The following is a 23,616-nucleotide window of genomic DNA, read 5'->3' as shown; positions in this document are numbered from 1 at the left end:
GGACTATATCAACAATGGACTAATGAAACAAATACCAAAATATAGTTTTTGGTAGTTTTTCTTTAAAGCCTGGGTAAATCACAACTGACAAACTTTATGAATTTGACTTCGTGTTTATGCGTCTACCTCTGTGTGTGTACCATTCCGAGTCAACAATGTTCAATGTACCGGTTCAATACACTTGCATGGGGAAGGTCCTTCTCAACTACCAAACCAAACGGCTTTTGGGGAATTTAGTGTTTGAACATTTTAGAGCATGAACAGGACACAAAAGACGTAATTCCAATACAATGCTCAATTGCAAATTCTCTCTTTGATTCGAAATACTACTGTTTCAGTCCACCAACCTTTATCTGAGCATGATCTGCTCAAAACGCTAAACTTTCCAAGCAAACAGTGTACAGGACTCATCATGCTGCATCCTTAGACACAACAGCACTTCTAGACTTCTACCAGCGGACCTAAAACGTTCTGCCAAAATGCCTCCTTCCAGGCTTGAGCTTGAGGAATGTTCGACTTGAGCTAGAACGTTCAACCAAAAATTCGGGCTTCTTCATGGTTTGAGCTTGAGCCAGGGGTGGACGATGGTGAGGATGGAGAGAACAGAGGAGGCCAGGCCGCAGGCCCCCACGAAGCCCTGGCCGGTAGGGTAGATGCCCAGCCGGTCCAGCGGGATAAACACATCGCATGCATTCTTCAGCAGGTCCAGCAGCAGTGGTGGGTTGCTGCGCAGCACCGTCCCCAGCAGGTGGAACTGTCTGCCGAAGCGTTCGGACAGAAGGGGTAATATGGCCACAGGGAAGGAGGAGGAAGAGGGGTGGGGGTGGGAGAGGTCTCCGTTCTCAGGGGATGGAGAGGAGGTCCAGGTAGCATTTGACCCCCCGTGGGAGGAGCGGGCCTCACGCTCCATAAGCAGCCGGATCTCGTAGGCATCCCGGGTTAGGTTGAGGATGAGGGCAAAGAGGTAGTACCTGTAGAGAGAGAAATGTATAAGAGCGTGAGAGAGAGAGATTCATGTAAAACATGAGAAACAGTAAAGATAGTGGAAGACCGGAAGAGAGGATGTAGAAGACAAACAAAATAAAAAGTGGCAGAGGGAAAAGAAGAGGGTTAGAGGTAGAATTAGAGAACAAAAGTGATAGAAAATGCACTATATAAACAAAAATAAGTCGACACCCCTTCAATTTAGCGGATTCGGTTATTTCAGCACACAGCCATGCAATCTCCATAGACAAACATAAACAGTAGAATGGCCTTACTGAAGAGCTCTGTCATAGGATACCACCTATCCAACAAGTCAGTTCATCAAATTTCTGTCGTGCTAAAGCTTACCCAGTCAACTGTAAGTGCTATTATTGTGAAGTGGAAAACGTCTAGGAGCAACAACGGCTCAGCCGCGAAGTGGTAGGCCACGCAAGATCACAAAACAGGACCGCCAAGTGCTGAAGTGCGTAAAAATCATCTGTCCTCGGTTGCAATGCTCACTACCGAGTTCCAAACTGCCTCCGGAAGCAAAGTCAGCACAACAACTGTTAGTCGGGAGCTTCATGAAAATGGTTTCAATGGCAAAGCAGCCAGACAAACCTAAGATCACCATGCGCAATGCCAAGTGTCGGTTGGAGTGGTGTAAAGCTCACCGCCATTGGACTCTGGGGCAGTGGAAACGCGTTCTCTGCAGTGATGAATCACGCTTCACCATCTGGCAGTCGGATGAACAAATCTGGGTTTGGTGGATGCCAGGAGAACGCTACCTGCCCCAATGCATAGTGCCAACTGTAAAGTTTGGTGGAGGAATAATGGTCTGGGGCTGTTTTTCATGGTTTGGGCAGGCCCCTTAGTTCCAGTGAAGGGAAATCTTAACGATACAGCATACAATGACATTCTAGACAATTTTATTTGAGAAAGACCCTTTCCTATTTCAGCATGACAATACCACCGTGCACAAAGCAAGGTCCATACAGAAATAGTGTGGAAGAACTTGACTGGCCTGCACAGAGCCCTGACCTCAATTCCATCGAACACCTTTGGCCCGCAGACTGCGAGCCAGGCCTAATTGCCCAACATCAGTGCCCGACCTCACTAATGCTCTCGTGGCTGAATGGAAGCAAGTCCCCGCAGCAATATTCCAACATCTAGTGGAAAACCTTCCCAGAAGAGTGGAGGCTGTTATAGCAGCAAAGGTGGGACAAACTCCATATCATTGCACATGACTTTAGAATGAGATTTTCGACGAGCAGCTGTCCATGTACCTTTGGTCATGTAGTGTAGCTCTAGGGAGAGAATGTAGGTAACAACTGCTAAGAATAGTAAAGTTCACTACAGGACTTATGATGCCCTTGGACAACTCAAATACACTGACTCCCAATACAGTTTAGGACTTAAGGTTCCCAATTATAACAGTCACCTGAAGGATCTCTGGCTCCACTTGTCCTGGTCCAGTTTGGGCAGGAGGCCCGCCTTGCCAGCCCACAGCACGTTGTCACAGGCGAAGTACATGGCCTTGTTGAGGTGGGCCACGGTCAGGCAGAGACGTAGCACGCTGTCTGAGAGGTGCACCGCACGCTTCGCTGCCTCCACAGCCTCTGCAGAGTTCCCCAGACGCATCACTGGAGAGAGAGAGAGAGAGAGAGAGAGAGAGAGAGAGAGAGACCCAGGAAACTGAATTGCGGCACAGTGAAATACCAACGGAGAGTAAGACTGAGCCATAATCCTGAGACACAGAGGTGCCGCATTGACTTACAAACATTGACTTACACTTCCTTGATAGGCTCATATGCGTTTCCAGTTGTTTCACCATCTTCAGGAGCTCAACGCCTGACCCACCCTTCTGGAGAGTGTAGCCTAGCAACGTACAGGCATACTGTGCAGCCCTGTGTGAACACAGAAAATTAATGTGTGTCAAAATCTGATTATATCTATTTTACTATAGTTTAGTCATTGTTTACATCTTGTGATGAATAACTTGGGCACAATGTGTGTTTTCATGTCAAGGGCAACTGGTACTTTCATGTAGCTAGCCATCAGTATAATACCAAATGTAATTGGGACTATGCCCACTTGATAAGGAAAGGCTGGACATTAGCATTGTGCAAGAGACCCCTCAATTCGAATCCCAAAATCAGCTGTGGCGCAGTAACTTACCCAATAAAACAGGCAAGCAGGCAGTGACAACCGCAGCCCAAAACCGACTTTTTATAAATGTATTTTTTGTTATTTAAATTTTTTCGTCCTCTTATACGTTCATATTTTGTATGCTCATGGATATCAGTTTACATTGACTGCTAACGTTCGTGCTAGCTAGCTGATATTAGCGGACAAACTCCATAGTTACTGTATTCGTGTAATGAATTTAACTTGAAACCTACCAGCTGATTCTGACTTGTTGACATGACATACTACTGTATGAGAGTTGAGATTTCTCATATGACATTTTTGCTAGCTACTGTACCTGAAAACGCGCTCCTTGGCTTGGCTCTGCGAACTGAAACGAACCCAAGAGTCCATTCTCACGACAGGTAGACTACCACTTCCGTTCACTAGGCCTGTGCTTTGTTAGCTAGCAACGTTCTATACCGTCTTCTGGCAAGAGCAGCCTAATGCTATATACACAGTTCAATATGTCCACAATGTGCCCCACGCGTCTGCAAACAGCTTGTAAAATGTAGATTTATTTTTCACTTGAAAGTACTAAAGAGTTCGCTTTACATCACCTTTACCCATGGACGGAAACTGTGGAGGGACATAATAGCGAAAGACCGTTCCCAGGGTAATTATTAGCTACGTAACTTAATTAACTGATAGGAAGTTCGTGCACAGCACATTGATTGTATTGTTCATGGCATTAGTCGTTTCGTGATTTTTTGGTGCAGCACGCTACTCTATAAGCGATAGCGTAAATGAAAACGAACGATTGTAGTTATTCGAACACAACAGTCAAGCCAAGGCAACTCCTTACCGTGGATTATATTTGCTGCGAAACCTCATACCGCCACATGGGGGTGACTCACACACAGAGAGGCCAGACAAAACACACAACCAATTTGGAAAAAATGGCAGTACATTTTATTTTAGTGTGTTAATAGAAAATAAATTAAGGAAAACAATCATGATCAAGAGGAATAAAACAAACACAAAACATAATACACTCCCATATGTGGCACTACCAGATCCACGGAGTGCTGAAATAATAAGTGCACAACCGTTGTACTACAGGTCAGGGGGAAATAAAGGAGTGTGAATCACTCTGGAGAGGTACTGTACTTGGCATTATCTCTACTTACTGAAACACTATAAAACATTGTATGATGACAAACGTGCTGTAGGCGGAGCAAAATTAAAATGCCAGCTACGCCCATCAAATTCCATTCTAGTGGACCATATTAGGCAATGCTGCACAGTCATGTCTAGTCAACATCAACACCACCTGTGTATTAAATATCCTCTGCAACTCAGTTCACAACTGTCAAAGTATTCCCACTGCAACATGGCACCAGCCCTGAGTACAGGCTGGTCAGCTTACAAACACAAAGCAATAACCCATGAAGGCTTTTCAATTGAAATGGAGAGGAACCTCAATGCTATCAGAACATCTTGTTTTTATCATCTTCTATATTACAATCTTTTCATTCTTTCCATTTCATTGTCTGGCAAGATACTCCACATCCTTTGGGACTCTCCCTCTAATCTTCAAACTCACGTCTCATACCCCTTCGCATTTCCCAACCGCCTTTAAATCAAACTTCAAGCTCACTCCTCAATACCTGCCACTTTACCTACTGTATGACCTACTCAGCCTAGTCTTTACTCCCTTCCCCTCCGCAATTCCCCATAATATCTACCTCTCTTCAAGCACCCATCCTTCCGTCTCTTCAGGACCGCAACCCCTTCCCTCCCTAACTAGTTTCACCTAAACGTCTCATCTCTGGCTCTCCATCAAAGAGAAATGTTGTAACTTCAGGCAAACCCCACGCTGTTTCAGCATTTTTTAAATATTAAAACACTACAGTCAATTGGTTTCATTGGATACCTAAATGCTAATGTCGGCTGTTGTTAAAAGCCAGACCCAAATTTCAGCACAATGAGCATACGGTACATCAGCATGGTTCCTGCCTTCTCTAATGCGCACAAGAGGCTAATCTCTTCAGTAACAATTGTTAGTTTAGTTGCCGTTGCAAACACTCATAATCTAACTCGGACAAGAGTCATTAGTCTCCTCGTGGGAGTTGGAACTAGGAATTGGGGCTGTAAGGGTACCACTGGAGGACTGTCTTATCCCACAGTGCCCCTCTCTCAGTGCTCGGAGTGCTGTTTCTTGTGGAAGGTGGAGCGCATGCGGCTCCAGAACGAGTGGTTCCTCCTGGTCTTCCTCTCACTGCCGCGGAGTGACTCGGCCTCGCGTTGGCGAATCTGGCGGACCAGGGCGGCGAAAACCTCGTCGATGTAGTAGCGAAATGCCGCAGAGGTCTCGAAGAAGGGGCACTGGAACTCCCTGGCCAGCTCCTTCCCCTCCTCTACTGACACCTAGTGGAGTGGAGGGAAATACCATGTTGAAAGCCAGTATACAGATAAAACCTACAGACAGGAGACAATTGTTATATACAGTATATGTACCAAACAGAGTCATGATGTATATGTTACGGTAAGTGTGTGGATCTACAGATTCCCCGTCTCCTTGGTAAAATCTACAGATTCCCCGTCTCCTTGGTAAAATCTACAGATTTACCGGGGAATCTATAGATTTACCATACCAGTCAGACAGGCAATCTGTAGATCTCCCAGTAAATGTGTAACGATAGGCCTTTTGAATAGTAGTAAGATTTTAATGCCGCCAGATAGTGGGCAAAACCTACTTTAGTGCCAAGACTACCAATGTGCGTCCCTCTCCCCCTCCCGCCTTCCCACAATTCTCACCTGTCGGAGATGGGTCAGGTCAGACTTGTTGCCCACCAGTACCACTGGTGTGTTGGCGGTGCGGCGCACACGGTCAATGAGCTGCTTGAACTGGCGCGCCTCCTGTAAGCTCCGCCTATCTGTGATGGAGTAGGAGATGATGAAGCCCTCGCCCGCCCGCATGTACTGGTCCCGCATGGCTGTAAACTCCGCCTGGAGAGGGCCGTGTGTGTGTGTGTGTGTGTGAGAAAGAGAGAGGCAAAAGGAGATTAAGGTGATTAAGGACTGGTACAGAAAGGATAACAGCAAACTACTTAGATAACATTACATATGCTACACATACACCCACACATTCATGTACTGGTATAAGTGGGAGCGAGAGTGTGTGTGTGTGAGCATCCAGAGAATCAATCACCAATACATCGGTCTGTCTGTCCTACAAGCTACTAGAGGAAGAACATGGAGACCCACTGAAAAATATTTGAATTTCGATTAATCAGAAGTTAAGGGTCACTTGAGACAGTGGACTGTCTAGGTCACTCAGAGCATTAGCTCTCTAAACACAATGCCCTGTGTGTGGACACTTCCCAGAATTTGGTCCGGTATGAACAAACCCAGTCATGGGCATGCATTATAGAACATGTACATGACCATATATAGAACATGACCATATATAGAACATGACTAACATAAGTGAGCCATGCATGAGTCTATGGATGAGTCAGACAGGAAAAGACGCCGTGTGGGGAGCAGGTGAGAAAGACAGATTATGTAAGTTTGTGAAAAAAGAAGGGAGTAGATGGCGTGAGCATTGCTTAAATAAAAGTTGAGAAGAGTAAAGACTTGGGTGTCATGACGATGAAGGGGAGATATGTTCTTCTGGGTTTGCTTTGGCAAGATAATTATTTATCAATGATAAGTTATCATGCTAATAAGAATGATTGAATTGAATGTAATTGAGAGACAGGGACAGACAGTCAGAAAGGATTGATTTTATAGGAAAGTGAGCGTCGGGATAGAGGGAGATTTTCCCCCTCTTCTCGTTTGCTCTATCTAATGTGAAAAAACTAGACAGATGAAAGCAATTTCCCAGTCCAAGGTGTTTTTTCATATTGCTTTCACCTATCCTATGTTTATAGATCAGTAGAGGAAGGAGAGGATGCGAGGAAGCCATATTAGACTATCGAGAATGACATGCAGCCAAAGAAGGTGGAGACGTGACATTTCAATGGAAGCCCTTTGTGAGGATGTTACCTGTCCTGCTGTATCCAGGATGTCCAGGTTGGCTGGTTCATCATCGATGCGAATCTGTGTCTTGTATGCATCCTCTGGGAGAGACATTGAGTGGTATTTTAATGGCTATACAGAATGATTGTGTAGTTACGTCATAGGCCGTAGTTCATCAACTCTGGTCGATGCTATACAGCGTGCATGTAAGCTTTATCAAGTCACGCCAGGTGTTCTGTTGTTTTGGACACGGGGTTCCTTGAATGAGTTCTGACATTTCAGGCTCGCAAGGTATGTATTGTTGTTTGAACTGTGGGGTGCCGTGGGCCTCCTTGTTTGGTACCCTCTGAGTCGGCTTGGGGAGTGATTGTATGTACCCATAGTATGTTATACAGAGTGACCGACTGAAAGGGAACATACAGTTATTAATTTAACTAATGTTCCCTGAAGAATGGAACGAGGTAGAACATATTTTGGCCACCCACGTCAGGGGATTTGTGCTCGCTGAAATACGGTTCTGAATTGAGGAAATAGATGTGAGCCCCGGTATTATAGCCAGGAAGGCGGGGCATCCGAGGGTGGGCCTCGGCATCCATTGGCCGGTTAGGCGCGATTTCAGTTTTTCAAGTGAATATTATTGGTTGTTGACTCCCCGTAGTATGTTATACCTCGTTCCCTCTTTCAGTAAGTTTTGTTGATGGTGGTGGAAAACGCTGTCTCAAGCGCCGCTCTAGAATCTTCCATAAGTGTTCATTTGGGTTGAGATCTGGTGACTGAGAACGGTCATAGCATATGGTTAACATAATTTTCATGCTCATCAAACCATTCAGAGCCCTGTGGATGGAGGCATTGTCATCCTATTGGGTCGTAGCCAAAATAATGGTCTGCCCAGTATTTTTATATATATATGACCATAAGCATGATGGGATGTTAATTTCTTAATTAACTCAGGAACCACACCTGTGTGGAAGAACCTGCTTTCAATATACTTTGTATCCCACATTTACTCAACTGTTACCATTATTCTGGCAGTTACATGTATACACATCTATCTACTCACCAGCCAGTTTATTAGGTACACCCATCTAGTACCGGGTCGGACCTTCCTTTGCCTCCAGAACAGCCTGAATTATTCAGGTGATGGATTCTACAAGTCAGACACGTTCCACAGGGATGTTGGTCTACGCTAACGCGATGGCATCACACAGTTGCTGCAGACTGAATGGCAGTACACCACTGCCAACAGCCTGTACCATTAACACCAGGCAGGATGGGTCCATAGACTCATGCTGCTTATGTCAAATCCTGACTCTGCCATTGAATGATGCAACAGGAACATGGATTTGTCAGACTCAACTGTCTGGTGTTGGTGATTGCATGCCCGCTTAAGCCGCTTCTTCTTATTTTTAGCTGATAGGAGTGGAACCCGGTGTGGTCGTCTGCTGCAGTAGCCCACCCGTAACAACAAATCGACAAGTTGTGCGTCCCGAGATGCCGTTCTGCATACCACTGTTGTACAGCGCCGTTATTTGTCTGTTCGTGGCCCGCCTGTTAGTGTAGCACATGGGGATGTGTGAAACTTACTCCTCAGCCTGAAGTAGGCCCATTGTGCCAGCAAATAAATAGCTTTTCACGTAGCGCCGACTGGTAAGACGCTTCAGGAGGGCGGTCATGTGCTAGCAAGTCACAGGTCCCGAGTTCGCGCCAGGTACGGGCCGAAACGTGAGGAAGTGGTACTCGCTAAGAAAGCAATGTGACGTCTTCTACAGCGTGATGTCTTTGCATGATTCTTGCCATTCTCTTTCGCCCACAGGACAGCCACTGACTGGATTTCTTTTGTTTGTCGCACCACTCTCGGGAAACCCTACACACTGTCATGCGTGAAAAGCCCAGGAAGGCAGACGTTTTTAGAGAAACTGGATCCGGCGTGCCTGGCCCTGATGATCATACCATGCTCAAAGTCGCTTAGGTCACTAGTTTTGCCCATTCTAATGTTCAATTGAACAGTAACTAAATGCCTCGATGCCTGTCTGCCTGCTTTATATAGCAAGCCACGGCCACTTGACTCACTGTCTGTAAGAGTGGTACCTAATAAACGGTCTGGTGGGTGTACAAAACATTAGGAACTCCTGCACTTTCCATGACAGACTGACCAGGTGAATCCAGGTCTTGCCTTACTGATGTCACCTGTTAAATCCACTTCAAATCAGTGTAGACAAAGGGGAGGACACAGGTTAAAGGAGGATTTGTAAGCCTTGAGACAATTGCGACATGGATTGTATGTGTGCCATTCAGAGGGTGAATGGGCAAATCAAAAGATTTAAGTGCCTTTGAACAGGGTATGGTAGTAGGTGCCAGGTGCACCGGTTTGAGTGTATCTAGAACTGCAACGCATTTCCCGTGTGAATCAAGAATGGTCCACCACCCAAGGACATCCAGCCAACTTGACAACTGTGGAACGCATTGGAGTCAACATGGGCCAGCATCCCTAAGGAACACTTTCACTTTCGACGAAACTCAATATTAGGAAGGTGTTCCTAATGTTTTGTACACTCAGTGTATGTAAATACAGTACCAGTCAACAGTTTGGACACACCTACTCATTCAAGGGTTTTTCTTACATTTTTACTATTTTCTACATTGTAGATTAATAGTGAAGACATCAAAACTATGAAATACATATGGAATCATGTAGTAACCAAAAAAGTGTTAAACACTTTTTTTAGATTCTTCAAAGTAGCCACCCTTTGCACACTCTTGGCATTCTCTCAACCAACTTAATGAGGTAGTCACCTGGAATGCATTTCAATTAACAGGTGTGCCTTGTTAAAGTTTATTTGTGGAATTTCTTTCCTTCTTAATGCGTTTGAGACAATCAGTTGTCTTATGACAAGGTAGGGGTGGTATACAGAAGATAGCCCTATTTGGTAAAAGACCAAGTCCATTTTATGGCAAGAACAGTTCAAATAAGCAAAGAGAAACGACAGTCCATCGTTACTTTAAGACATGAAGGTCTGTCAATATGGAAAATTTCAAGAACTTTGAAAGTTTCTTCAAGTGCAGTCGCAAAAACCATCAAGCGCAATGATGAAACCGGCTCTCATGAGGACCGCCACAGAAAAGGAAGACCCTTTATTTCACCTTTATTTAACCAGGTAGGCCAGTTGAGAACAAGTTCTCATTTACAACTGCAACCTGGCCAAGATATAGCAAAGCAGTTACCTCTGCTGCAGAGGAAAAGTTCGTTAGAGTTACCAGCCTCAGAAATTGCAGCCCAGATAAATGTTTCACAAAGTTCAAGTAACAGACACATCTCAACATCAACTGTTCAGAGGAGACTGCGTGAATCAGGCCTTCATGGTTGAATTTCTGCAAAGAAACCACCACTAAAGGACACCAATAATAAAGAAGAGACTTGCTTGGGCCAAGAAACACCAGCAATGGACATTAGACCAGTGGAAATATGTCCTTTGGTCTGATGAGTCCAAATTTGAGGTTTTTGTTTCTAACCACCGCATCTTTGTGAGACACAGGTTAATGACCCAACACACCTTCAGGCTATATAAGGGCTATTTGACCAACAAGGAGAGTGATGGAGTGCTGCATCAGATGACCTGGCCTCCACAATCACCCGACCTCAGCCCAATTAAGATGGTTTGGGATGAGTTGGACCACAGAGTGAAGGAAAAGCAGCCAACAAGTGCTCAGCATTTGTGGGAACTCCTTCAAGACTGTTGGAAAAGCATTCCAGGTGAAGCTGGTTGAGAGAATGCCAAGAGTGTGCAAAGCTGTCCTTTAGGCAAAGGGTGGCAAATTTTTGGTGTGGTCGCCGTAAATAGGAGTCGCCGTATTTTGATCAGAGACCAAGCACTCTCACCTATGGTGGGGTCATGGTCTTCAGGGAACCTGTGGCTGATAAACTGCATTATAATAGCTGAGGAGAGAGAGAGAGAAGTTTTAACAAGCTTCACAGGCACTGCATCAATAATCCAAAAAGGAGAAATCAGAAACAAACTACAGTAGATCAGAAAACAGAGTGGAAGAAAGAGCGAAAGAAAGAGTGATAGAGGGATTATGAAGTCAATACGGAAGACTTTATTACATTTCCCAGGTTGTATCACATACACACTTCCCCTCCCTCTCTCCATCTCGTTGTTGTTCTTCCTCCAGGCGTGCAGTGGTTCACGCACATAGATAACACACACACACACCTCCGCAGCATCAGTGTACACCCACTCTAGTTTCCATGACGATAACTTGCACAGATGAAATCAGAATGACGCTTGTTTTTTTTTTTTACCCATCTCTCCATCCCTCTGTATCCTCCCTCACTCCGATGTTTTTACTACTTTGCTGTGCACCTATACCAGGTGAACTCTGCCAGTCTCCACAGCAACAGTAGCCAAGAAGAGGAAGGCGGTTGCTAGGCACTGATGCGTCTTCCTGACAACAGGCACCCAAAAGGCACCCCAGACTGCCGTAGAAGGCAGCCAACGCCCATGCTTACGAGAACTTTGACTGCCTGACTGCACTTGGAGGGTGTGTGTCTCTCTCTCACACACAAACACCCACACATCTCACTCATAAAAAAAAAACAAGAGGACATTAGGAAAAGTAATGTAAATCAAGACCGAGTTGAAGAAGAATAGTTGAAGTCAGAGATAATACGTAAAAAAGAGAAGCAAGACAGAAACAAAGACATGCACTAAGTAAGAGTGAAGAGTACAGTTAAGTGGAATTATGAGTGTGTGTGTGTGTGTGTGTGTGTGTGTGTGTGTGTGGTGTGTGTGTGTGTGTGTGTGTGTGTGTGTACTCACCGCTCTTCCCCACTCCCCCCTCTCCCAGCATCACCAGCTTGTACTCGCGGGAGAGGCCCCCAGAGCCTCGCGATGACTCCATTTACACTGAGGAGAGAGATAGAGGTGGTGATTAATACACATATACCCTTTACACACACAGGAATCGGTACATATCGACACAAATAATTCACATAAATATACATATCCATTTTTGGTCCCAGTTTATTAAGCCCAGGACTATTGAATAGAACTGTAAAAGAAAGTGTACAGAGTTGAAAGTGACTAACACACAGTACCACACATGCCAATGTGCAATCTTGCCATCATGTGTAAAGCGCTAAAGCTACTGACAAGAGATGAGGGAGGAGATGGAAGGAGAGAGAGACACACACACACACACAGTTGAAAGTCGAGTAAGTCAACCACTGAACCATACAGTAGATCTACTGAATAGCGATGAAACAGGTGATCGTTATCAGGGACAGAAGTGGAGCTATACAGCCAAGTCTAGTCTACTTTGCCACCCTTAGAAATAAAAACTATTTAACTCATCTGAATAGACCACTCTTGTCATCGCCTCAGATCCATTTGGTGTGTGTGTGTAGATTGACTTATGAGAGTCAGATGACTTCACTTTATTAAATTGGTCTACGCAGCAGCCAGCAGCACTCACGCGGAAAGAGGAACCGACTCGTATCGACTTGATGGGCGATCATGTGATTTCTCGGTGGAAGGCAAACGTGTGACATTGACCACCACAACCCCAGCCAATGTCATCATACCCATTATTGCCATTTTCCATAGCGATATCGCCTAGCTGTCCCTTACTCTAATCAAAAATACTATATTTTTACTATATTAAACTTTCATTTCATTGTCAGAATAAATTAATGATATATTTATAATTGAGAAATAGATCTACATAAGCACATATTTACTTATAATTAGGGCCAAGGCTAATAACTGTAGACCTATGAAGGGATCACATTATCTCAATGATGGAATGCGGAGACAAAATATTTTACAAAGCCGGTTCATTGTTGTCAGGACAGAGGCAGATTGAACAGACAGAATTTGGGAGGTTAAAAATAGATGTTCATATCCGCTTGAGAGCAGCTACGTTTTTTTTTTACTCGGTTTTATGTAAAATATGAGGTCTGAACTTCAATACCGCTCATGTCCGTGCACCATTGCCTAACGTTTGATCCAAAAACACAAAGGAGTGGATGGTATTGTAGTATATTGCCGAGTTGTTGTTTCCTCCCTCGCCCTGACAACACCACTACACGGGCTCCGTGATTCAAGGGAGTCTCCAGGCTTCAGATGGCTCAGGCCTCGAAGTTTGTTATTGAAATGCAGATTAAATATATACTCTCTGTACTAGCCTTATTCAACGCCCAAAGTTAGGGAATTTCATTTTTAGAGACTGCTTTTATTGCGCTTAGTTTACTTAAAAGTTTGTTGCACTATTGTCACGTTGTTATAGCCTACAATGTTACAAACTGTGAGTCGGCTACAATGTTTCAACTGCCAAAAATATAAAAAGATATTTGCTAAACAAGGAATGAGATTAAGACTGTTTCAAATCATTGGATCTCTGACAAAGTCGCAGTGAAAACTGCATCCGTTGCAGTCACTGAAATAGAACAACTAGTTGATATACTTTACTGGCTACTTTGAAACAGGATAACTAGACTTAACAGGATAAACAACATTTTAGAGGACAATGGTGAACCTTCAAAAGACTGCTCAAGTAGCGAAATGAATTGCGTGGCTGTATGTGACATTAGATTTGGGGGGGGGGAAAGTAGCCTAACTTTTGTAAACTTTACATGTAAGATCCTTCTAAACTCAAGTTTAGCCTACGAACCGATGAAATGTAAAACAAGCTGCATGGATTTGTTCGCCTAACTGTTTGCAGATCAGTGTTCAAATCAGACATTGAAAACATTGTTTCGTGTAATTACAAACGAACGAGTTAACATGAATATTATTGACTGCGAAGAAAGCAAATGATTGAACATCTGCAAACATAAATAGCCAACTGACTTTACGCATGCATGAATAGAAATGAGCGACTCACCTGTGTCACAGAAGTTCTTTCCTCATAATTGCCGAAACTACGTCTATGGCCATTTAGTGCTTGATGTTTGATAATTTATGCCACAAAATGATCAAACTGTAAACAGCGTGAGCGGTCTGTAAACGCTACGTCACAGGGTCCCACCGCCCGTCGGCTCAGCGGTTGTGACTTTTCAGTCGAGTTGGACGGCCTTGAAATGTACCTTTGAAGTTCAGTTAGGCACTGTTACACACTGGTAACGAATGAATAGGCCCACTAAAACGCAATTTCATATATTTTAAGGTTTCCCGTAATAGAATATAATAAAGATACTACCATATTGTTGTTGAGAGGCACATGGTCAGTCACGGTGCAGCATCCCTGGATGGGAGGCACTTTTGGGTTAACAGTCTTGTTCTAGGGCACAAAGGCAGTGGTTAGGACCTGGGATCAGATACCAGCAGCCCTCCAGGTGCCAGTTCACTCCCATTTCTGTAATCTCCTGGCCTGGGTCTTGAACCAGCAACTGTCTCTCTAACATCTAGGCTACGTGCCATGCGTAGGTGGTGGTGTACAGTGCATTCGGCAAGTATTCAGACCCCTTGACTTTTTCCACATTTTGTTACTTTACAACCTTATTCTAAAATGTATTAAATCTACACACAATACCCCATAATGACAAATCAAAAACAGTTTTTTAGAACTGCAAATGTACTACAAATAAAAACATAACTTATTTACATAAGTATTCAGACCCTTTGCTATGAGACTAGAAATTGAGCACAGGTGAATCCTGTTTCCATTGATCATCCTGTGGTAAATTAAATTGATTGGACATGATTTGGAAAGGCACACCGCTGTCTATATAAGATCCCACAGTTGACAGTGCATGTCAGAGCAAAAACCAAGCCATGAGGTCGAAAGAATTGTCCGTAGCGCTCCGAGACAGGATTGTGTTGAGGCAAATATCTGGTGAATGGTACCAAATAATGTCTGCAGCATTGAAGGTCCCCAAGAACACAGTGGCCTCCATCAAACTGAGCAATCGGGGTGAAGGGCCATGGTCAGGGAGGGGACCAAGAACCCGATGGTCAATCTGACAGAACTCCAGAGTTCCTCTGTGGAGATGGGAAAATCATCTCTGCAGCACTCCACCAATCAGGCCTTTGTGATAGAGTGGACAGACTGAAGCCACTCCTCAGTAAAAGGCACATGACAGCCTGCATTGCGTTTGCCAAAAGGCACCTAAAGGACTCTGACCATGAGAAACAAGATTCTCGGGTCTGATGAAACCAAGATTGAACTCATTGAATACCAAGCGTCACGTCTGGAGGAAACCTGGCACCATCCCTACGGTGAAGCATGGTGGTGGCAGCATCATGCTGTGGGGATGTTTTTCAGTGGCAGGGACTGGCAAACCAGTCAGTATCGAGGCAAAGATGAATGGAGCAAAGCACAAAGAGATCCTTGATGAAAACCTGCTCCAAAGCTCTCAGGACCTTGAACCCGATCGAACGTCTCTGGAGAGACCTGAAAATAGCTGTGCAGCGACGCTCCCCATCCAACCTGACAGAGTGAGGATCTACAGAGAAGAATGGGAATAACTCCCCAAATACAGGTGTGCCAAGCTTGTAGCATCATACCCAAGAAGACTTGAGGCTGTATTCACTGCCAAAGGTGCTTTAACAAAGTACTGAGTAATGGGTCTGAATGCTTATGTAACTTTGCTTTGTCATTATGGGGTATTGTATGTAGATTGATGAGGGGGAAAAACTATTTAATACATTTTAGAATAAGGCTGTAACGTAACAAAATGTGGAAAAAGTCTAGGGGTTTGAATACTTTCCGAATGCACTGTGTACTAGGCATGTACATGTAACTGCCAAAATAATGGAGATGCTTGAGTAAATGAAGGATACCCAGTATATTGAAAGCAGGTGCTTCCACACAGGTGTGGTTCCTGAGTTTTAAAAAAATGGACATCCCATCATGCTTAGGGTCATATATAAAAATGCTGGGCAGGGCATTATTTTTGATACCATGGCTATGCCCCAATAGGATGACAATGCCCTTAACCACAGGGCACAAGTGGTCACTGAATGGTTTGAGGAGCTTGAAAATTATGTATGCCATGGCTGTTTAAGTCATCAGATCTCATCCCAATTGAACACTTATTAGAAATTCTGGAGCGGTGCCCGAGACAACGTTTTCCACCACCATCAACAAAACACCAAATGATGGAATTTGGCATGGAAGAATGGTGTTGAATCCCTCCAATAGAGTTCCAGACATGTAGAGTTCTATGCCAAGGTGCATTGAAGCTGTTCTGGCTAGTGGTGGCCCAACGCCCTTTTAAGACACTATGTTACCGTTTCCTTTATTTTGGCAGTTAACTGTATGTCCCTATTTGCTGTGTGCTTCCTGTGCATTGTTTGATCTTAATTAGCTAGACCAGACAATTATAGGCTACTGGATATTCTCATGCTGTAAATCTTGTCATCTGTAGCGTATTGGGAAAAAATGTGTAATATGTATGTGTGTGTGTGTGTGTTCACAGACGTGAGTTTGTGTCTGAGAAAATGATGCATTTGGTAATTTAGCAGCGCTCTTATCCAGAGAGACATCAGTGAGCTAGTCGTGTGTCTGCCCAGGTGACTTAGCAAAAGGACTCAAAAATAGTGTATCAGTTATTTTTTTATTTGCACATTCGTTGTGTTAACAAATTCAACAAGTCAGCATTAGTGTAATATATTTAGCATAGACTTCATAGCATTATGCAGTTTAAACCCAGTTCAGAGTACTTGTCTTATTTTGCATTTCACCCACACAACATACAGTTCTGACTGAGGCGGTGAATCAATGATAGCCAATGGGATACTCACAACCAATTAATCAATTCCTTGTTATTTACATTTGCCATTTCAGTCATTTAGCAGATGCTCTTATCCAGAGCGACTTACAGGAGTAATTAAGGTTAAGTGCCTAGCTCAACGGCACATAAACATATTTTCACCTAGTCGTCGCAGGGATTCGAACCAGCAACCTTTCGGTTACTGGCCCAACGCTCTTAACCGCTAGGCTACCCGCCTCCCGTCAGATTTATTCACACTTCAGATTTGTCTGTACAACACACAACAGTGAAAGAAAGGGATGGGCTGTCAATGGAGGAAAAGAAGGGGCTGAAAGGAGAGAAGGGAGTGTGGATTCAGTGCAGGCCAAGGGATAGGAAGAGGGAGGGCACCCCAACAATGGAACACATTTACAGCGAGGGGAGAACCCTTTGCCATTCCAGGGGGAACAATCACATACTTTAAGGACAGGCGGCAGTGTATCTGCCTGATAGTGCTTGGGAACAAACAGTAATTTACACAAGGATATACGGTATTTAAATGTAGATATCTATAAAATAGGCTTATTTATGCTGTGGGTTCAGGGTGAGGCCAGCAAGACAGAGGGTAACAAAGACGGAGCATATCATTTTGTTTTGGATTGTTCAGTGATGGGACATCGTTGCTGATCTTTGCAGGGTGCTTTCTGTGCTATTTACAAAGGGAAACACTCACAAGAGGAGGAAACTGTTGAATATTGATCACAGGCACCTGTAATATACACAACCCGTGTCTCAAAGTAAAGTCAGAAAAGAAACAGTGAGAACATAGAAATAGGAAACTAGAAAATCTATCAAAGCATAAAGAAATGGGAGAATGTACATGGTTTGTTTTCTAAAATAAGTTAACTAGCAATTATGATACATCTTGATCTGATCTTGACTAAACCTTCCTGTCATGAACAGAACTCACAATGTTGTTATCCAAACATCTCACCTCTCACAGTAATTATCTGGCATGCACGGGCATGAGGCTAAAACACTGGTGTCCTTACCAACCAACCGACACATTGACAGCCATCTTTTTCTTCAGAACTAGGCCCGCAATGCTAAGATACTGTCATTCTCCTTTCGCCTTTTAAATATGCTCCACTTTTTAACACTTTTAGAATATTGAACGCAACCCATATTAGTGCAGTTACAGTTAGGAGCCTGAACACTCCACACTAGATACATTGTTTAACTCTCCAGCACTGCCAGAGCAATGAATAAAGATAACATCACATCATTCCTCAGCAACCATGTTGGCACCTCCTGGGCAAAGTTGACCAAACAGTGGTGAGACTGATGTGCTTTATGTCTGTGCTCACACTAGAAATGGGGGCATGGCAGCCTGTCTTCAGGGGTCCATATGGATAATGCACACACACACACACACACACACACACACACACACACACACACACACACACACACACACACACACACACACACGCTACTGCCCTGCACCTCTGTGCCCAAGCCAAGCCAAGACCAGGTTGGGGTTGCGGTGTTAGAGCGAATGCAATTTTTGCCTCACTCCAATGGCTCTCATATCCACATGATTAAATTATGCCCCAGACTGCAAGCCTCCTACAAATACAAAAGCATAGTCACAGGACCTTCCTCCGAATTGGAAAAAACTACAGTTGGAAAATCATCTCTATTTCATCAAAACCTGTGTAGCTGTTGTGATTTTTATCAGCCAAACATTATGAAACCAAAAGACTGAAATGGCTCCTGGGAAACAGTGCTTCTTAATGAAAATTGTATTTTGTTTTAACAACTTGCCTTGATATATTAGTTTTGATGGAAACTGAAGATACTGTGCATGTATCTACACTGAACAAAAATATAAAAACACATGTAAAGTGTTGGTCCCATGTTTAATGAGCTGAAATAAAAGATCCCAGAAATGTTCCATACTCACAAAAAGCTTATTTTTCTCCAATTTTGTGCACACATTTGTTTACATCTCTGTTAGTGAGCATTTCTCCTTTGCCAAGATAATCCATCCACCTGACTGGTGTGCCATATCAAGAAGCTGATTAAACAGCATGATCATTACACAGGTGCATCTTGTGCTGGGAACAATAAAAGGCCACTCTAAAATGTGCAGTTTTTAGGGAGCGTGCAATTGGCATGCTGACCGCATTAATGTCCACCAGGGCTGTTGCCAGAGAATGGAATGTTTATTTCTCTACCATAAGCATCGTTTTAGAGAACTTGGCAGTATGTCCAACCGGCCTCACAACCCCAGACCACATGTATGGCGCGTGTGGGCAAGCGGTTTGCTGATGTCAACGTTGTGAACAGAGTGCCCCATGGTGGCGGTGGGGTTATGTATGGGCAGGCATAAACTACAGACAACGAACACAATTGCATTTTATCGATGGCAATTTGAATCCCACAAAAATACAGTGATGAGATCCTGAGGCCCAAGTGAGGCCTATTTTTTTTTTTTAAGGTATCTGTGACCAACAGATGCATCTGTATTGCCAGTCATTTGAAATCCATAGATTAGAGCTAAATGAATTTATTTCAATTAACTGATTTCCTCATATGAACTGTAACTCAGTAAAATCTTTGTTACATGTTGCGTTTCTATTTTTGTTCAGTATATGAATTTCTCATGGCTGTGAGAGGGAAAACTATAGGACATGAACTGTGCAGGATGTCAAGAACTGAACTGGGAAAGTGTACCTTTTTACTAAAATAAATGTGTGTGAGGGTGCTAACTAAGACCAATTCATATGGCAATTTGATAGCAAAAACAACAAGATATTAGCCTCCTATGTTACAATATGTACAAATCATTTTTTTTCTTCTTCAAAAAGTAGCAAAAGAGAGCAAAAAAAAGAATCTAGTTTCGTAGCAAAAAAAGTTTGGTCAAATCAACCAGTGATAAAAACTAAAACGTTGCTTTGGGCTTTTCAAAGTGCGATCAGATATCCAAAATGTTCAGTGTGCAGCCTAGATGTGAGTACTGCCTACTCTCAGTTCCTTATGGGATGTGATTACTTTTATAGGAAAGGACACAACTGCCGACTTAACCACTTCCAGTGCCATAACTGCTATGGCAGTTGCTGTGATACGCCAAGCATTAGGAAAAGAAGCTTACTGAGTGACTACGCCACGCAAATAATGTTATAACAAACACTTAAGCTGATTTGTTTGCTAGCTGAAGTTATCTCAAACTCGCATTAAAGCCAGTTTGTAAGGATGCAGTTTGAGCACCTCAGAGGCCAGTGAAGCGGATTGTGTACAATGTTTACCTGTGTGGGAGTGTAGGGACATGCAGCATTCAAGCTAAGAGGTTAGCAGTGTACACGCACAGCAAAGAGACATAGCGTGCGGTGACAGCTTGACTTCCTTTGATTGCTATTGACTATCAGAGTAAAATAAATAAATAATGACAATGGGTACAGTGCCGCGGAGCAACAGCGGTGATAAACACAGAGAGAGAGATCTCGGGGAGAAGACAGGCAACCAGAACGAGAGCTGACGGCACGGACATCTTTGATGAGTTCAGTGGTTGTGACATTGCAGGAGACTAACACTTGAAATTCTCACACATGTTCACCACACACAAAATATATTGAATAAAAATGAATGTACAATTCTTAAGATGCAGAGTTCAAACGAGGATATACTGAGCTGTTACCAGTAGCATGGCTATAAATTCTAATAATTCAAATGAATGATTTATTCACATAAATTAACAGGAGTAATGCACTGCCAGGCAAGTGTATACAGGGTCAAGTGGCCACTGTGGAACAACATATAAACTACGAAGCTCTCGCTGGTAAAATTGGTTATACTGGTAAAATTGGTTATACTGGTAAAATTGGTTATACTGGTAAAATTGGTGATACAGACACAAAGTTACAGATACACTCATGGTCCTTTGGTCACTATGACAACAGATGTACTATAAACAACGGGTTTCGGTACATTAAGGTCCAGTGATTTATAGATACCCATGCTACATGACTACAGCCTCGCCTCACATCAGGTATAAAAATAAATGCACCAATCAAATGATAGCGAGAGCAACAGCAGTCACAAAGTAAAACCAGAAATCATTCATTTACTGTAATGGGACAGACCCAATCCACTAACCTTGTCTGCTACTGAGGGAGGGTTCAGTGAAGGGATATCACTGAGACATGGCAGAGTTTTATTCCATCCCCTCAATTTAGATTCAACTGTTTTGATTAGCTCCACAATGCACTTATCATAGACACATTGTAATATACTGAACACAGGTTTTCCAACATGTACGTGAACTGAAAGTTAATCATGTCTGATTGTTATGCCAGTGTTGGTATGAATCTGCCCCACAAAATGAATGTCTCCATTTTATACCTGTCTCTAAGAGAGCTAGCTTGAACTCAAGCCCATGTTACACTGTGCATGCAAAAGCTCTGACACATGCAGTTTGACTATTGACTTTCATGGATATTGTTGCTGCATGTGAGCTTACTGATGAAACATATGATCCACATAGAAAAAAAGAAACATAAGTAGTGACAAATATCATCAAGATAGCCCCATAGCCTTACCTGAATATAACTTAAACACTTAGCAACAACTGTATTATCCCTGGTAAATACTGTATTATAAACTGGGTGGTTCGAGCCCTGAATGCTGATTGGCTGACAGCTGTAGTATGTCAGACTGTATACCATGGGTATGACAAAACCTTTCTTTTTACTGCTCTAATTACGTTGGTAACCAGTTTATAATAGCAATAAGGCACCTCAGGGGTTTGTGGTATATGGCAAATATACCACGGCTAAGGGTTGTTCTTAGGCACTACGCATCGCGGCCAATATACCACAGCTCTTAGCCGTGGTATATTGGCCATAAACCACACCCCCTCGTGCCTTATTACTTAAATATAGTACCCCATCCTGCCCCATAAATTAACCATGACTCTAATATTACCACTCCTGTTAAAAAAAACATTTCCCTACTTTAAAAAACTGCCCCATCGCAATATAAATTAAGCACACCCTCTAATTAACATAAGCCCTCCAAATCCTGTGCAGTACCAGGGGATACTTCCTGATTTAAAGGGAATTGGTACACCAGGGCTGCATTCCAAACACTTAAAAGACACACCCTCTCCCCTCAGCCCTCAAATGAAGTGGAAACTTCTGATGACGTATCATGACGTCTGACGAGTTGACACTTGCAGGACAAGGGAAGAATTCATTCATTTGAAATGGACCGTTCTTTCCCGGAAATGTGTCACTCTTTCATCCCACGGTTGTGTTTTCAGTCACATGGAACTGTTGTGTGTGTGCCTTATATGCGCTACAGTCAATTAAGACAACGCATCTGCAGACATCGAATGTTAGCCATCCTACTAAGTTATATCAGGTAAATGGAAAATGACAATGTAAAAATGTGATGTCAGAGAACGTTATGTGCGCAAGTTAACATTTCCAAAAGCTAACCAAACAAAAACATCAATACTTTTATGATACGGTGTTTGAGCCGTCATGTGCATTAGTAACACAATTTCTAACTTATGTACATTCTTTTTCCTTACACTTGTATGTTGACTTCTCCATATTAATGTTGGTTTTAAGTTTTGGCTGACTGTTCTTAGCGGATGTACAATCGTCGTGAATTGAATTATGGGGCTTTTCATGCCCAGAGTGAACATAATTGTACACTCGCAAACACAATCAAAAACGAGGGCCGAGGGGCTTACGTTGCCAACTTCCCTTCATTGGCTAATCATTTGGACCAACAACAAAGATGGCCACGGGGATTCCCCCAAGGGCATAAGGCGAAGGTAAGTGGAGGAGGGTGTCTTTTATGAGTTTGAAATGCAGCCCAGGTTAAGATTAAGAGAGAGTATTACCTACTGTATTCTTCCTTCCCAGGTGTGTTTTATTTTGAACTTGTTCAAGCATGCAAGTAAAGGAATGTTAATACCTATGGGTGGCAGGGGCTGGAGGAGGGGGGGGGGGGGGGGGTCAGGGGTAGGGTTGTGATGCACTCTCTGTTGTGAACTCTGATTGGATGAACCACAGCCCCTTCACACACCCACCCAACCGGTAGGACCACATGGATCACACTAACAGTATTGAATGTGAAGGCTATATATTTGTGTATACATTCAAATATATTATTCAGATTTTGGTTTTGAAATCTTCAATCAAGTTTTTTTGTCGTCAGTGATTCCTGAAAGGTTGTCTGAATGGTTGTGGGAATTGTTCATAGAAGTGAGTGGTCCAACCATACATGTCCATGCTGGGTGGGGTCCCGGTGGTCTGGTTGGGTCTCTTTACTTCAGGCAGGAAGGGTTTTATATCATTTTTTATTTTTCGAAGAGAATAGGTTTCAAATAGTAGTGGCGGTGGTGGTTTTTCGACAGAATATCCACTCCGAGAAACTGCACGATTTTTTAACATTTTCGGGTATTTCTGAGCTGTCCTAATACTCGCCCAGGTTGTGCCACTTGGCAATCTGCCGGCGGGGGTTGTCGCAGACCTCTCTCCAGTGGGTGACCCCAGTGTGCATAAGGCTCTGGCCGCCTAGCACCAGGCGGCCCACCACTTCATTCTTGGTGGTACGGTCGAAATCGACCACCAGGAACTCCACGGAGATGTCGGCCAGCAGCTCGGCGGGCACGTCGTAGATGAATGACTCGTTAAAAACGGGGTTGAGCGTGCACTTCTTCACGTGCGTCTTCTTCTTGGCAATGCGCTTGCAGCCGTAGAACACGTTCACCTTCACGTAGGGGTCTGTGAGGG

At 43.5% G+C, this 23,616-nt stretch overlaps 3 protein-coding genes across 3 annotated transcripts in view; all 3 read right to left on the bottom strand.

The window, feature by feature from the left end:
• Window positions 1–261: 261 nt before the first annotated feature.
• LOC106569885 (peroxisomal membrane protein 11B) lies at window positions 262–3,748 on the bottom strand. Its single transcript, XM_014141598.3, has 4 exons — window positions 3,449–3,748; window positions 2,755–2,870; window positions 2,405–2,606; window positions 262–971 (listed from the first exon to the last, which is right to left on the bottom strand). The coding sequence occupies exons 1-4, from the start codon at window positions 3,502–3,504 to the stop codon at window positions 554–556; spliced, it is 792 nt and encodes a 263-aa protein (XP_013997073.1). The 5' UTR covers window positions 3,505–3,748; the 3' UTR covers window positions 262–553.
• A 1,221-nt stretch (window positions 3,749–4,969) lies between these two features.
• On the bottom strand, window positions 4,970–14,123 carry LOC106569887 (GTP-binding protein Rit1). The gene is made up of 6 exons (XM_014141602.3): window positions 13,999–14,123; window positions 11,934–12,020; window positions 10,994–11,050; window positions 7,144–7,217; window positions 5,911–6,102; window positions 4,970–5,520 (listed from the first exon to the last, which is right to left on the bottom strand). Exons 2-6 carry the CDS (start codon window positions 12,013–12,015, stop codon window positions 5,290–5,292), a joined length of 636 nt encoding a protein of 211 aa, XP_013997077.1. The 5' UTR covers window positions 12,016–12,020; window positions 13,999–14,123; the 3' UTR covers window positions 4,970–5,289.
• Window positions 14,124–16,653: 2,530 nt separating this feature from the next.
• The window catches only part of LOC106569883 (synaptotagmin-11), a 40,798-nt gene continuing 33,835 nt past the window's right edge, over window positions 16,654–23,616 (bottom strand). Inside the window, exon 5 of the mRNA XM_014141596.3 lies at window positions 16,654–23,607. Coding sequence (XP_013997071.1) covers window positions 23,297–23,607 — 311 coding nt within the window. The 3' untranslated portion in view covers window positions 16,654–23,296. The remainder of the gene's footprint in view (window positions 23,608–23,616) is intronic.

Source organism: Salmo salar, chromosome 14 (genome assembly GCF_965601325.2).
Source record: "Salmo salar chromosome 14, fSalSal1, whole genome shotgun sequence".
Taxonomy (NCBI): domain Eukaryota; kingdom Metazoa; phylum Chordata; class Actinopteri; order Salmoniformes; family Salmonidae; genus Salmo; species Salmo salar.
The sequence above is the reverse complement of the archived record's forward strand: the minus strand, read 5'-3'. Positions and strand labels throughout refer to the sequence as shown.